The 17708-nt window shown below is 33.9% G+C and overlaps 1 protein-coding gene across 3 annotated transcripts in view; it reads left to right on the forward strand.

The window, feature by feature from the left end:
• LOC145680779 (uncharacterized) overlaps positions 1-17708 on the forward strand; it is a 113156-nt gene that overhangs the window by 37135 nt on the left and 58313 nt on the right. The window contains exons 1-2 of one of the 3 annotated variants that reach the window (XM_081751778.1): positions 5479-5815; positions 12743-12870. In XM_081751778.1, coding sequence (XP_081607904.1) covers positions 12754-12870 — 117 coding nt within the window. In that variant the 5' untranslated portion in view covers positions 5479-5815; positions 12743-12753. Of the gene's footprint in view, positions 1-5478; positions 5816-6021; positions 6085-12742; positions 12871-17708 lie in introns of those variants that run through there. The other 2 variants (XM_081751780.1, XM_081751779.1) reach the window with 2 other exon arrangements.

Here is a 17708-nt window from a genome sequence, read left to right on the forward strand (position 1 = left end):
AAGTGATTAGTTGCTCGATTACAGTAATTGAAATAATAATCCAAAGTGTGTGTAAACTGCGGAGCTTCACACACATTGATTTTGAACAGTGAGGAAAGGAAGAGGCAGCAACAGATTATGCAACTAATGGCTGAAAAAAAAAACCCTTTCGTTTAATGAAGCAAAGAATAGAATAGGGAATCTTCCTACGTTTTCCTTTCAAGTCCAATACTTTTCAGCCACGACAAAAGATAAACCTATCTCACAGAAAATAACTTCATAAATTTCCTGCTTTTGCATTTTTAAATAGTAGTAAATCGCTGAATTTACAAACGAAAAAATCTTATTTTAATGTCGAATATGACACTCTACCAGAAAAAAGGGAAGCGATAGATCAACAATTAAGCACATTATTTGATACAAGACCCTCAGTATGAGACTCACTCATCACAATCTTTTAATTCACAGAAATCATCCTTACAAAATACTCAAAAGGATAATCCTTTTCAATTCGAATCATTATCAACCAGCAAAACAGAAATAAAACAGACATTATAATGAATACAGGAAACATAAATAATAAAAACAGATAGATTAATCTGTGAATCATGACAGCCTAAATGCAATTTAAAAAAAAAATTAGGAAAACAAGATCATCTCTTCTTCAAAAAGGCAGACTTCCTATTACTTCTCGCCTGAAGCATCCCCTGACATGAGTAATAGCACAATGACAAACAATCAAATTTCCTCTTCTTAACAATTATCTTCAAAACATACTGAGGCATTAAAGAAATTGGTGGCAACTATATTATTATCACAAAATATAGATGCTTCCCACTTCTTTTTAGAAAATATAGTAACACAGATCTACATACTTTAAACATTTAAAGAACATTATGGAAAAAAAATCTTTCGATCACTATCCATTATCCAATGGAACAGTCAAATGTCTATAATAAATTATTCGTCATTCATAAATTAATTGCGTCTTTCAATCCGATGACATAATTTTACAAGAAACCTGAAAAAAAACCGATCCTTCCATTATATATTAAAAACTATAATACAGTAACACAAGAGAGATAAAATGGATATGGAGGCACTGCTTTCTGTATAAAAGAATCTGACTTTTAAAAATAATCATATTGTTATAAATTGTTCAGACAATAACATTAAATTTTTATCTTATACAAAATTTAATTTTTTTTTTTTAATATATATATTCCAAACGTTGGTTTCTCTGAAAATAGCTTTCTGAATTATGGTTTTGATTATCTTTATGGAGATATGAACACACAATGCAAACTGTTTGGAAGATCTAAAGGTAACACTGCAGGAAACAATTTTTTACAAGCATTACCAACCTCTGAATGTATTGTAATGAACGATGGAACTCCAACCAGAAAAGCTAGATTTGTGAAAATTGTACCAGACATAACTATGGTTAGAATCGTCATTATATACATGCTTCTTGGAATGTTTATTTTGATCCGGGAGGTAGTGATCATTACCCAATAATATTCACCATACATGAAATAAATCTCAAATTACAAGAACATCTCTTCTAATAACAAGTATATGTCTAATGATTTTACATCTAATTACAATCGGTCACTTGTAATATAAACTGGAATTTATGACAATCTGTTTTTGAACAGGCCATGAAAGTCAAATAATTTAATAATTTCTTGAACAATATTAATCTCTTAAATATAATTAAAAACAGTATCAGTACAGAAGAAAAATTCACGTAACTCTCAAAATTGTATGCTAAATAAAGATAAAACAAAAACTAATTACAAAATCTGGTGGAATGCAGATTGCCAAAAAGAAATAAACACATGTCAAATATCACTTAAGCTATTCTTACAAAAACAAATCCAAAGAGAATTTTATATAATATCAGAAACATAAAGCAATAGTTAAAAAAAAAAAAAAAAAAAAAAAAAAAAAACCTGTGTTAGGTTATAAAAGGAAAAGCTGGGAACGGTCTGTAATATCTCATATATTACTCCCAAATATAAAATTTCGATATTAAGAGAATGAAACAATAGAATTTACAGATAACAATAGAATCTTACAATACAAAACAAAACTGAATTACTGAATTTCATCATCAATTAACTCCGTCGAATGTAAATAACTCAAGAAGCAACATCATAAAATACATAAATAGAAGAAAATAATCCACTCTGGAATCATGTTTTTCTGAGGTAGAACTAAACATTGTACTCCAGAACCTGCTTCCATCTTAATACTTCTAGAATAGATGGGTTCTACTGTAATCATTACAAACACATTTTAGAACATGGGAAGAATGTACTATTAGAAATATATAACAAATGGAAAACAGGTCACACTGCATCCCAATGGAGACAAATATTAATTATTCCCATACTTAAAAAAAATAATAAAAAATTATTGGAAATGTAGATAATTATAGAACTATTGCTTTATTTCCCTGCTCTCTTAAATTATTTGAAAATTTAATATTAAACAGACTATTATGGTTTTTTAGAACATCATCAAATACTACCTCCAAGTATCAGGTTTTAGCAAAGCCTTATCAACAAATGACACTACTGGACCGGTTATTCTTAACATTTATCTCGAAAGGCAATTCATCATTCACTTAGTATAGATTGGAAAGAAGTACATGATTCAGTCGTTTTAAATATTCTTATGGAAAAGTTATACAAAATCCATGTGCTTCTAAATTCATCAGAATTATTCACAATTTACTTATTAATTGAAAAATATAAATCAAATTAAACTTACAATAAACCACGAACAACATCCCTTGGTCTACTTCAAGGTAGCAAGCTGAGTCCTACCCTGATCAACATCTATATATTGGATTTAATTTCAGAACTCTCAAAAGAAATTAAAATATATTCGTACGCTGATGATATTGTAATAATACTGGCTACTAATGAGCTTATTAAAAGAAAAAATAAATGAGAAAACATCCTAACAAAAACGGTCAATTGGACCTTACATAAGGATATTGATATTAATTGAAAAGAATAACCTAAATATTCTGTATTTACGAGGAAAAAACAATACATAGTTCTAGAAATCACAATAAATGGACATATAATAATAACAATAATATTTATAACAATATTATTATATATATTTTTATTTATACAATAATAATATACAATAATAATAACTTTATACAATAATAATAACTTTAAATATGTTGAACTTTATTTAGACACAAGACTAAACTGGAAACATCATCTATCTTATCTAATAACAACATTAAATAAATATCGAAATTTAAGCTCTAAAAGATGGAGAATAAATCCTTTTTGAGTCCACAAAATTATTATACAATGGACAATGAATAAACTTTTATATGGTAGTATATTTTATATAGAAAAGATAGCTTACTTTTACCAGAGACTAACAAAATTCATATATTATATGCTCAAAATTATAATTTCTCAACCTAATTTCTGTCCAGAAACGCTATTAAAAAAACTGGAATGCTGCCTCTACAATTTCAAAAATGTGTATTAGGAGAAAATTTTATATTATCAAGAATGACGAAAGCAAATAACCCCATTATTCATATACTACATCAGATTTACAACATAATTGGAAATAAGAAAAAAGGATATAGTACAAGAACAATCTACCATGGATTTTTCAAGCTTTTACCACTGTCAAAATGTATGAAGGGATGATAGTTAAAACACCATCATTGCCCTGTTATATGACTGACAACTTTGTAACTTAATACAAATAGTCTATTACGCCTAAATATTTCACATCTAATAATCTAGAAAAATTACAAAATATAACAGAAACTTTCAACTTTCTGCTAGGATGCATCCAAATATGAGAAAGAAATGTTGGAGCTGCAATACTAATTCCTAACCTAAAATTACAAAAAAATTCAAACTTCAATTTTTTTTTTTTAAACAATATTTGAAGGAGAGGTTTTCACAATACTACAAGCTCTTTTACTCATTAAATATCTGCAATTATATAATTCATACATATGTTCTGATGCATTAATTGTACTCCATGCTTTACAGCAGACCAATTGGACAATCACAACTACATGGCGTTTACTTAATATAAAAGTTGTATATAAACAATTACATGGAAAGGATATACAATTCAATTTTTACATACGAAATCGCACTCAAATGTAAAATTTCAAGATGAAACAGACCTAGCTGCAAAAAATGCATGTGATGAAGGACAACCAGCCTTAATTAAGACTAGTCATATAATTTTCAAAACAATAGTTAAAACAAAATTAATATAAGATTGGAGATCAGCAAGTAGACAAAGTGGAACATCATACACAAATGGACAAGACATAAAATAATTTTGTTATATTAATTACTGTTCAATGGCTCACTAACACCATAGAAATTATATATATATATATATATATATATATATATATATATATATAAACTGACATTAATCTATTTTGGTGCAGAAAGGACATTGGTTTAATAGAACACATAATTTTTAGTTGTGAAAAAACGAAAAAAGGAAAGAAACATGTTAGACAAAATTTCTAGATATTTAGGATTTGGACCTTACTCTCTTCAAAATCTTTTAGCAATGGACAACTGGAATTTAATTCACATAATTATAGATAGAATTCTTACAACACAACAAAATTCAATCATTAAAAAGAATCTGACAAAGTATCTAGCGAAGAACTCATAGTAACAAGCATTCTATATGACTTCAATTTCGCACTAAAATAAATAATTTGTTCACACCAGTCCATAAATTCAAATATATATATATATACAAAGCAGTTGTACTTCAATAACCTTACTTCTACCAATATCAATAAGTGACATCAAGTATAGCAGAAGCTATTTAACCAAATTATTTCAAAGATTCTACGGAACATAACAGGACAGAACTAATAATCTGAATAGATCATCAGTCAAGAATTTTCAATACATATAACTTATAATAAACGAAGTGTAATAGGGATTATAGCCCCACGCTGTCTAATATTAAATAAAAATCCACGGCTCGGTCTAAGAACAAGAATAAGAATAAGACTAATGTTCAATGCGGCACTTTCACCACATAAACTAAAGCAAATACTAAATAAGAAAGATGGAGTTCGAGACTACATGGCGCCGATAGAGAATGATCCATCTCGAGCTCCGGTTTAATACTATATATATATATATATTTACTAATGTTATTTTGTAGTTCTTTTTAGTGTGAAACAAATTTTAAATGAGTGTGGACGTTTCTGACAACGACAATCTTATTGCTTACAATGTTTAAGCTGTATAACAGTTAGTTTAACACGGGCGATTTCGGACATGTCTGCGCCATTTTGGTTTAATAAATTCGGTTATTACCAAGGCAATATATAGTGTATATCAATTCGCTTAATTCAATTTTCTACTTTTTATCAATTTAAAGTGTAATAGTCGACATGGCTAATTGCTGCGGCATTTAATCTATATATAATCACAAATGTGGTTTTAGAAACAAAACAAAAAAAAAAAAAAAAGATACAAATGCGTGTTGGTGTGGGGAAGAAATTGCAACGTTTAGCCACATCATTTTTAACTGCAAATTCTTGGACATCAATAGAACGGGATTCATGGGAAAATGCATGAAATATATGAATACTACACCAGTCAACCTGAATTTTATATTAACATGAAAAAGAGCTTTTAAAAGTGCTAATTTCATTCTTATACAGAAATCTGTGACTGTGGTAAAACATGAAGGTAATATCATCTCTTCAATGAAAAACAGACACGCTAAAGGTTGGATCTAATGGTTTTAAAAAAGACACAAATAGGCTATACTTTAATACATACATGTAAGTAGATAAAATATATATCCATTGCTTCACACTTTAAAAAATAACCCGTATCTAAATTTTACGTTTTTGTAGATCCTAAAAACAAGAAAAAAATTCAAATTATTATAGATTAAGCTTCAAATACAAGATGAAGGCGACTTAGGTCTATGGTTTACGCCTATAAAAAAGGTTTCTCAAGAGAGGCTGAAATGAAATGAATGAGGGCACCAGAAATAATTATTGAAAAATAAAAATTCTTTCACGAATGCTTGTTTAAAATATTTCCAGTGAGTGACATAACAGTATCACATTGTCTACAAGTTAAGTTTAGAGGGGACAGTGCTGGTAGTATGTTCGAAAAAAAAAGTGCAAGATTCACTAACCTCTGCTGTCAGAGAGTAGGTTAGGTTACTAGAATAAGTAAGGCAGATAGTCTGCTGGGCTGAGTACAATACGATAGGCTAGGATAGTCTAGGTTAGTACAGTTATTAGGTTAGTACAATACAGTTTGGTTAAGTTAGTAGAATTGACTAATTTAGTAAATTAGGTTTGGTTAGTAGAGTTGATTGTCTGCTTCGGCAGAGAAGAGTAGAATAGAGTACGGTCGGGTAGTTAGGTTAGGTTACTAGAGTGGTGCTTGTATGTTGCTAATGGAACTTTCTAAATATGGGTTTCGCAATGATATGAATTCCTATAGTACTTGTGATGTTTCCAGACTAGTAACGCTACACTTGTAATTATAAAATTCACCTGTATTATTAAATATTTAAATTGGCTTAACTTTAGAGTTGCCCCTCCAGTTTCCAACCTACAAAAAGGCAGTTAAAACATTAAAAATTGTTAGATTAGGCTAGGTTAGTTTAAATTAGGTTTGGTTAGTTTAGGTTCGGTTAGGTTACCTGGTAAGACTTTAGTTAGACTAGAACAGTGACTGGAACAGGTTCTCATATAAGCTTCAATTATCAATTAAATTCAATTATCCATGGTTCTCATAAAAATTTAATAGATTTTCTTCATTATTCTTATATAATTCTGTAAAACTCAATGCAGAAATAATATATTCAACGCACCGATTCCCCATCCTATACGACTGCCATACTCTTAAGTCATCGAAACCTTCCGCGTCTTGCAAATAGTACGCACTTCTACATATCTTTTCTCGTATTAAACATAACTTTACTGCGAAACTTTCACACCTAAACATCATATAAGAACTCCAAATCATCATTTCCTATCCTATTTCTCCTGTAAATTTTCCTAATTTTTTAATAGAAAAACGGAGGGACAACTCTAAACTTAACCCTTTAAATCAGCCACCTGCAGAAATTTGTTACCTAGAAATATGTCTTAATATGCAAAGTGTTCAATTTTCTCCGTAAAGTTTACAAAAAGTGATGTTCTTAAACTTAACGATCACTAGAAATATGACATACTGTAGATGATCAAGTTCAATTGTAACAAAATTAATTAAATCTATTTCAATTGAACGTAAGAACAAACAAGAATGTACATACAGGATTAATGCGTCACCTAAGATAGTAATACACCTAATAAATTATTAAAAAGAAAAAAAAAACTTTTCTGAATTAACCCAATCTTTTGATAGGGCTATCGAAGGCTTGTAAAAGTCAAAACCAGAATAATAGTTTCAGCAAGCACGATTCAAGCTTCCTCGTGGCTATATGGTTTAGGTGAGCGTCTTTTTCGTGGGAGACCCAGGTTCGATTCCCAGTGGAACCTTGTGGTTCGGATCCCACGTTAAACTGTAGGTCCACATCTCATATAGCCTCGCTGCTGAAACAGATCCTGACCTAAAAATCAAACTAAATGACTATAGTGTAAAATTTAACCATTACGTCCAACAAAAACAAAGCTATAATATTTTTTCTTAAATAGAAATTTAAAAGAAATATAGTTTGTCTTAATTAAATACTCGAATTACCATTTATCATATTTTATACTTTTCTTTAAATACCAACATCAGAACAGAAATTCAACTTCAAGTCTGTTCTTTAGCCGTACAGAATTCCATATATTGAATCTCCTTTTCGTCAATAGATCTGCTCTTCCCTCCGTGTTATGTACTTCTCAAAAATTATTTTCTGGTACTTCGATGTTTTATTCTTCAAGGAATACATTGCAGAAAATTAATTTGAAGTAAAATTAACAGGCAAAATCAACAGGCTTAATCAACTTTAAGTAAACACTTTTAGTAATTATTTATCTATTTCACATGTAGGAACACCAGTAAAAATTACTATTAAATATTACTAAACAACAATCATTTTGCAGCATCTGTACAAAATTGGATCAAGTAAATAAATTAACGAGTTCTAAAGGACCTTATATGGTAACTAGAACTGGAACTATTTGAATAAAAGAAAAACTGTGAAATAACTATAAATTGAACGAATAGAATTCTGTTTGTCATAAATTGTAATAGATGAAAAAAAATATTATTTGGCCTTTGCAGAGTGTGAATAAATTGGATAAGGCATGAGTAACTGTACCGAATAGGCACTGCGCCAACCTAACTCACAAGTGTTACGATACTATACGTCGGATGGCCATGTTTCACAAGTAAGAAATATACCACTTAGCTACAAACATAGATATGGCTATTCAATGATATTTAAAATGCCTATCCGTACATCAAACAAGTTTCTTCAGATATTCTCGTAGCTTTAATCAGGCCACAACTAGGGTTTGTGTTTCAAGGAGAAAAATGAAATTCAGAGCCAATTTATACGGTTATTCCTGAAAGTGATTTCTCAATCTTACCAACTAATCTTCCACAAGCTTAGCGGAAATTATCCTTCTTTCTCTGGTGGCAGTTATTCAACGAGAATACGTTTAGAAGTTCGTTACGCTTTGTCCTTCTCTAATTAACTAACTAGCTAACTCTATGGCCTATGGAACCCGGAGGTTCAATGCCGCGTTCACAAAAGCTCTCCACTGACTTCTGTCCTTAGCTAACTGCATCCAGTTTCTACTTTGTATTCCTATCTCTGCGAGGTCCATCTTAATATTGTCCTCCCATCTGTGCCTAGGTCTTCCTAATGGTCGTTTTGCGATTGGTCTTCCAGTCAAGACTTTGAAAGCATTTCTGCTTTCTTCCATTCTTGCTACATGACCCGCCCACCTAAGCCTCCTAGACTTGACGACCCTAACAATGTTGGGTAAACCGTATAAATTATGTAGTTCCTCGATATGAAGTTTCCGCCATTCCCAATTCCCGTTCATCTTGGGTCCGAATATTCTTTCTCAGGATCTTGTTCTCAAATATTTTCAGTCTATGTTCTTCCCTCAAAGTAAGCGACCATGTTTCGCAACCATATAGAACAACATTCATGATTATCGTTTTGTATATTTTAAGCTTCAAATTCCTCGACAGAATTCGCGACGACAAGAGATTTCGAACCGAATAGTAACACGAATTCCCTGCTTTTAGTCGACATTTAATTTCTTCGTGAATATGATTTTCGTCTGTTAATATTGATCCTAGATATTTGAAACTATCCACTTCTCAAAAGTATTATTTAATATTTTAACGTATCCATAATTTGCTGTATTACGGTCCCGACGCACTTCCATGTATTTAGTTTTCTCTGCATTTACTTCCAAACCCATGTCCCTGCAAGCGTCTAATAAGATCTCTGCATTTCTTTCTATTGTTATCCTATCATCCCCTATTAAATTTACATAATCAGCATATGCCATAACCTGGTGAATACCGTTCAACTGTAGGCCCTGATTGCTATCTTTGATTTTCCTTATAGCGTATTCCAGAACAAAGTTAAATAGTAATGGAGACAACGAATCTCCTTGTTTCAGGCCATTTTCGACGTGAAAGCTCGTGGACAAAAGTTTTCCTACCCGAACTTTACTTTGGGATTCATTTAAACATATCTTAATTAATCTATTTAGCTTTCTCCGTATTCCAAGTTCTGTAAGAACGTTGTATAATGTTTCTCTCCTAACCGAGTCGTACGCCTTTCGAAAGTCAATAAATAGTTGATGTACCGGGGTATTGTATTCCCACTTTTTTTCGAGTATTTGGCGAATGGTAAATATTTGGTCGATAGTTGATCGATTTCGTCTAAATCCGCATTGATAATCTCCAATAATTTCATCTGCGTATGGGGTCAATCTTGCTAATAGAATATTTGAAAGGATTTTATAGGATGTTGACAGAAGAGAAATACCTCGATAATTATTACAGTCAGTTTTGTCGCCTTTCTTCGTTCCGTCAGCTTTATTTAATATATAAGCACGAGATTGATAGCCTTTCTTAAATTCGTTGATCCCCTTATACATGTCCCAAATGTTTTTATTTTTACTATTATCTTCAAGTTCCTTAATTTTAGCTTTCAAAAAATTGCATTTCTTTGTTCTAAAAGTTTTGGAAGTTTCCCGCCTGGCATCTGCGAAATTTTGTGTAGTTATTTCATTCGGATTTTATAGCAGCGTAATTTTGCCTGTTTTCTCTTCTCTGCTTGATTAATGCATTCCTGGTCGAACCATGGTTTGATCCTACGTATTTCTGCGTGTCCTAATTTTTCTTTTGCTGAAATTTTAATGCTATCTCTAATTTCAATTCAGGTATCCTCAACACTAGTGCACTCCGAATCTTCTAAAGCCGTGAATCTATTCAAAATTTCAATCTGGTATTCCTCTCTTACCTGGTTCTCTTCTAATTTCTTTAAATTGAATCTCTCCGTTTTCGGACAATGAATATTACCTTTATTCAACGATAATCTCTCTCGTATTATCGCTGCTACCAGGTAGTGGTCAGTGTCACAATCAGCCCCTCTAAACTACCGGACATCAATTATACTAGATTGCCTTCTTCTGTCTACTAAAACGTGATCAATTTGATTATGTGTTTTCCCGTCTGGTGATGTCCAAGTGTATTTATGAACGTCGCGATGTGGGAATTTTGTACTCTTCACGATTAGGTTTTTGGATGTTGCAAAGTTCACGAGTCTAACACCGTTGTCATTACTTTCCTTATGCAGACTTTCGTTCCCTATAATCGGTTTGAAAATATCCTCTCTTTCTTCCTTCGCATTGAAATCCCCTAATAGAATTTTCATATTGTATCGCGGGAGTTGGTCAAATATCCGTTTCACTTCTTCGTAAAAACTGTCTTTTTTATCGTCATCCTTATCTTCAGTTGGGGCATGTACATTTAAAACAATAAAATCACACCACCGTCCCTTACGAGTAATAAAGGAAAGTCTGTCAGTAACAAATTCAACCCGTTTAATTGCTGGTAATATTCGTTTGTCCTTCTCTAGTGGTAGTTAATCAAACGAGACGAGTTGAGTTTAGAATTTTATCACACCAGAAGCTAATTCATAACAATAACAGATTCAATACAAGCATTGCAACGGGTAGCAACTTACGTCCAGTAGTATATGAGATCACAAAGGGGTTATCAAAATCAGTCGGATAACTTTTTTTTCTTTCTTTTTTAACCATTTAGAGGAAGTCTTGCATTAAGTTGGTGCTAATGAATTCTCTTTAACATTCCTGGGAAACTCACCTACATAAACAATACAGAGATGAACTAAGATCACGCGTCTAACTCTGCATACATTCAGCGAAGGAGCTGGGATGACAGCTAAGAGGCAGAGTTGTATGAAAGTGCATCATGAAGAGCTCACAATTCGAGTGATTTCTTTATACGTATTCAAACTGATACATTATGCACAGGAAGCCCTGTAGAACATTATTAGAGCATTCAGTCCATGAATGACGCATGAACGGACCATTCTATGTTGGTTTGTCAAATTTTGTTCCGGGGACACAGCATTGCAAAATAGCTCCGTGGGCGCTGACTATCATCATGTTGGGATGAGTTCCTCAAGAACATCGTGGAAGCAAACCCTCGGAAAGCGTTTGTGCTACTGCAGATGAGTTAGCATATGCCACATCACTGTCGTTCAGTGGCAACGTCTAATCGTTAAGGTGAAGAAGTTAGTCTGATAGATGCCACATAAGTTAATACTGGCAAACAAATATTGACATATATGTGTGCAGTTCTCTGAGCGTGAAAAATAACCAGGGAAGTTTCGTTAATAGGACTGCCATTTCATGAAAAATAGATGTATTACGACAATCGTAGACGGTTAGGACAGTGGTTGGGTCTGAATCAAAGTCCAGCACAGTTCCCAAAACCTATAGATATTGTTGCTGGTATGGTGATGTATAGTGAGGTTGATCTATCATGTCCTACATCACTTTGGATCGTTATAATGCTGAATTTCATGAAATACACCGCAATTTTGTCCGCAAGCATCCAGAAACGTTCAAAGGACATGATGTCCTCACGTTGTACAACAATGTATGCTCTAAGGACGTTGCAGACTCTCCATGACTGCAGTAACAATTCTTTCACCAAGCACCGTATTGTCCTGGGCAGTGACTCTACCATCGACTTTCCTCTCATCCAACATCTTAAGCACTCCTGGGAAAGAATGACCTTCTCCGATAACCACTCGGTTTAACGTGAGATTGAGGATTTCTTCGCATTGCAGACTCCAAACTTCTTTCGTCATTGAATCCAACGATTGGCTGAGCGATGGCAAATGTGTGGTTAAAGATAGTGACTATTTCGAGGTCTCTCAAACTATTTTCAGGTTTCATTTCTTTTTCCTTTTATGGCCTTTGGAAATGACGTATTTGGTAAGGCATTTCAGTCATATCAACCCAATACTTGAAAATCTTAGAACCCTTCAATATCATAGCACTCTCAGAAAATTAAACTGGGAGGAAAGTCACATAATTTTAACAGGATCTTTGATTTAAGAATTTTTCTTTCTGACTTGATAGTTTAAACCTGAAACAAATAGTACAACCACAGAAAGTTTAATTAAGGTTTCAAATAATTTTAAAACTATTTTCATATAAAAATAATAAAGTATATTTTTTTAATTATAGGTTAGCTGAAAATGGATGGAAGAAAGAACCTGCGCACAGTGAAACCTTTGAAACTGGAATTTAAAAGTCAGGAGCTCGAGAACTGGTGGATTCAACAACTAGCTCAGATAGAAGCAGAGCACCTAAAGGTAAAATCATTTTACAAGAATTATTATTTCTAAGTTTTTTAGAAGTAATCGAAAATTATGTCACTATACATAAAACCGGATCATCTGTCCACTGTATGTCATTGTATAAACAGGGTTTCGTACTGCCAACTAATATTATACACTGATACTTGTGTTTGTGAAGATTTCAATATCAGAAAGGGATGTAAGTTCCTTCGTGGCTACATGATTAGCGTATGCCCCTTTAATGCGGGAGACCTGGTAGAATAGGACTATCACGACACTTGGCCCAGATCTCACGTTGAGCTATAGGCCCACGTTTCATATAGTCTTGGTGATTAAAACGGGCGCTAAATTTTAAACCAATAAACTAATTAAGAAGGAAACACGGAAATCCATCCAAATCCACAGGACTTGTACAGTAGAGACGGTGCCCATGGATATATCTAATAGTGCCATCAATTCGGTGCAATGGGTGCATGCATCACTCAGATAGTGGAAATATTCAGAGCCTCTTTTAAGTATTTTGATACCGTAGGCAAGAAATATTTTGGCGCTCCCTGTCTCCATTGCAGCGTAATTTACCCGCGTGCATAGGACCTCGAATCAGTTAAATTAGACTCCATGAATAAATGTGACTAACTTTCATTATCTGTTTTTTTTCTAAGCCGCCAATTCAACGATAACTATAAAATATGTGATTAAATTTCTGATATAAAATCAAATAATACACAAGTAACAAGGATTCTTTGCACGTTTTGATTATTTTGGTTGTATGCCATAATAACCACACAGAATAAACCTAACAAACATGCTAGAAAGTAAGATAGATGAGAGGTTAGAAGAAGATCGATTTGGATTCTGGAAAGGAAAAGGCACCAGGGATGTTATTGGATTGATGAGAATTATATCAGAAAGAATTCTTGATGTAAAGGAAGAGTTGTGATGTGCTTCATCGACTGGCGAAAAGCTTTCGACCGAGTCAATTGGACGAAACTTCTGAATTTACTTAAAGAAATCGGAGTCAATTGGAGAGATCGAAGACTCATTCAAAACCTGTACACAGGACAACGAGTGAAGATGCGCTTGAATGAAGGAGAAACCAATAGCGTGGAGATTGGAAGAGAAGTCAGACAAGGATGTAGTTTGTCGCCCCAATTATTCAACATTTACAGTGAATGTTTAATGAAGGAAGCATTAATGGATATATATCAGGTTTTGCAAAATAAGTGTTACAACTCTTGGGAGGTGAATCCTGCCACTGAGACAAGAAAAAAGTTCTCTTGAACTTTCGGCTATCGGACATAGTTTCAGATCTACAAGGTGCCGAAACCGTGGGAAAATGACTTTCGGACGCCAATAGTTCGAAAACTATCCAACGTAAAGAGGGCGGGTAAAAAATTCACTGAAGAAGTCATACCTGCTGTATTGAATTTTGCATGTTTCACAATCCTACCATGCACGCGCAAGGGATTCCCCAAAGGAACGTAGGGAGTCCCGAATAATCTGCTAAATGAAAATCGGTCTAAATGGATATGAATTGATGGGGTTTCTACCAAGTAACAATAATTCGTTTGTATTAAGTCGATATCTTGAACAAATACAAAATGGCGGACACTTTGATGCCTGTTGTGTGTGGTTGCATAATCACAATTTGTGTGCACAATTTGCACAATTTGTGTGTTGATATCGATATGTAGCTAGTGGAGAAATATCAACATGTCCCACTACTGCTGGGACACCGTCCCACGTGGGAAAAATAGGAAAATAACTACTCGGGTCTTGAATCTGAGGCCGTGAGCTCCCAGTAGGATTGGAAACTGCGACCACGCGAGCGAAAGCGAGCGCTCTAGCCCTGAAGCTCGACGGAGCCTGACTTTCTCTGTATACATTTCTTTGAGGAGTGACCACTTTGTTTGGCAAGCGCTCTTGTACAGCCTCCCGACATGCTTGTGTGTTACATTTTGTTAGTCCTACTGCAGTTTGATCGATTTCGTCTAAATCCGCACTGATAATCTCCAATAATTTCATCTGCGTATGGGGTCAATCTTGCTAATAGAATATTTGAAAGAATTTTATAGGATCTTGACAGAAGAGAAATGCCTCGATAATTATTACAGTCAGTTTTGTCGCCTTTCTTCGTTCCGTCAGCTTTATTTAATATATAAGCACGAGATTGATAGCCTTTCTTAAATTCGTTGATACCCTTATACATGTCTCGTATGTTTTTATCTTTACTATTATCTTCAAGTTCCTTAATTTTAGCTTTCAGAAAATCGCGTTTCTTTGTTCTAAAGGTTTTGGAAGTTTCCTGCCTGATAGCCGCGAAATTTTGTGTAGTCATTCCATTCGGATATTGTAGCCAGCGTAATTTTGCCTGTTTTCTCTTCTCTGCTAGTTTTATGCATTCCTAATCGAACCATGGTTTGTTCCTACGTATTTCCGCGTGTCCCAATTTTTCTTTTGCTAAATTTTAATGCTATCTCTAATTTCAATTCAGGTATCCTCAACACTAGTGCACTCCGAATATTCTAAAGCCGAGAATCTATTCGAAACTTCAATCTGGTATTTCTCTCTTACCTGGCTCTCTTCTAATTTCTTTAAATTGAATCTCTCCGTTTTCGGACAATGAATATTACCTTTATTCAACGATAATCTCTCTCGTATTATCGCTGCTACCAGGTAGTGGTCAGTGTCACAATCAGCCCCTCTAAACGACCGGACATCAATTATGCTAGATTGCCTTCTTGTATCTACTCGTGGTCAATTTGATTATGTGTTTTCCCGTCTGGTGATGTCCAAGTATATTTAGAAACGTCGCGATGTGGGAATTTTGTACTCTTTACGATTAGGTTTTTGGATGTTGCAAAGTTCACGAGTCTAACACCGTTGTCATTACTTTCCTTATGCAGACTTTCGTTCCCTATAATCGGTTTGAAAATATCCTCTCTTTCTTCCTTCGCATTGAAATCCCCTAATAGAATTTTCATATGGTATCGCGGGAGTTGGTCAAATATCCGTTCCACTTCTTCGTAAAAACTGTCTTTTATATCGTCATCCTTATCTTCAGTTGGGGCATGTACATTTAAAACAATAAAATCACACCACCGTCCCTTAAAAGTCATAAAAGAAAGTCTGTCAGTAATAAATTCAACCTGTTTAATTGCTGGTAATATACGTTTATGAACGAAAAACCCTGTTCCTAACTGGTGATTTTTATTTCCTTCCCCGTAAAAGAACGTAAAATTTCCGAAATTCACAGATCCATTTCCTTCCCACCTAACTTCCTGAACTCCTACTACGTCCATCCTGTACTTCTCTAACTCTCTCGATACGGATTTTAACGCGCCTGCCTTATAAAGACTCCTAATATTCCATGTTCCAAATCTCATGTCCATTTTCTTTTGCTGAGGTTGTGCCAAGTTATCAGTTCTTGTCCGAGGCTTTTGTGAATATTTCTGAACAAGTGTGTGTTTTTTTCTTTTTTACAGGATGAGGTTGTTAGCCCTATCCAAACCCCCCAACTGGAGGACCACTTCTAGTCGGCTGTCCGCGACTGCTTATTCACTATATTCGCAGCTAACTTCTATGTCTAGAGGCCTTCTCCTCGATCCGCAACCTGAGGACGCGCCATGCCGTGGTGACAGGAACCCACGTTACACGTATATTATTGTGGGAGTAAGACAGTTACAAGCCCTCAGGGAGCCCAATTCATAATTTTCTGGAACCGGGGTTGCTGAGATAATAGGAACACCACAGATGCTATTTAATTCCAAGTTCAGTTGCCGTTAGTAACCCCAAGGAAGTGGGAAAAGAATTCAGAACAACCGATATTAGTACCGAATTCATAGTTTTCTGGATCGCTAAGCAGATGAGTGATAGTCTCAATCTAAGCTCAAGTTTGTTCGAGTTAGTAAAACACTCCTAGTACCCTTAGGGGTATGGCAAGGAGATATGTAAAATAGTCGAAAACAACCGACGTGTTGAAGCTATGATTTTCAGGCCGCTGAAATGAATAATGACACATCCCGATGTCAGTTCTCCACCAGTATGGTGGTGAGATAGTAAAGAATAAAATTCCAAAATAACAGAAATTAGTGTCGAAGTCATAGTTTTTCAGATCACTAAACTGATTCGTGACTGGCCCGATCACGCTTAAATCAAGAAGGGGCATATAAACTGGCCCGGGAACGAAAGGGGCAATGCTGAAAACGTTGCTCTTCGCTATTAATTTTGGTCATTCTTTCGTTTTTAAGGTTCATAAACCTTATTCTTCCCGTGCATGTCAGCTGGCCTGGGAATGGACAGGGACAATGTCAGGCGTCGCTTTTCGTTATTTATGTCATTATTTCTTCACTTTGAAGTATTTTGCAGAAACTTCCCCATGCAAAAAATAAATAAATAAATAAATAAATAAATAAATAAATAAATAAATAAATAAATAAATAAATAAATAAATAAAAAGGACATTGCAGCTAGTAAATATATAAATATAGATTTTGTAAATTTGCTTTTAAAAATATGGAAATAATTACTGTCTGAAGAATATATAAACTTTTCAGTCAATGACCCTAATTAGCCGTTATTGCTATATTTTTACACTTCTCCAATCTAGACAGCAATTGTATGAAATATTTTGAACTCTGCTAATAACATGTCCAAAGTGCCATTATTTTTCTGGATTATCTGTGGTTGAAGATGGAAGATTACGGTGGCAGGGGTTCTCATATCTTCCATGATCAATTATGCACTGCGCTAATTTATACTGGCATGTCTCTCCCAACAAAACAATAACAGCTTGTAGGCTTAGTTAATGATTTTAATATACAACATCCCAGATTACCTTCCAATATAAAAAT

Source organism: Thermobia domestica, chromosome 3 (assembly GCF_964235325.1).
Source record: "Thermobia domestica chromosome 3, izTheDome1.hap1.1, whole genome shotgun sequence".
Classification (NCBI taxonomy): domain Eukaryota; kingdom Metazoa; phylum Arthropoda; class Insecta; order Zygentoma; family Lepismatidae; genus Thermobia; species Thermobia domestica.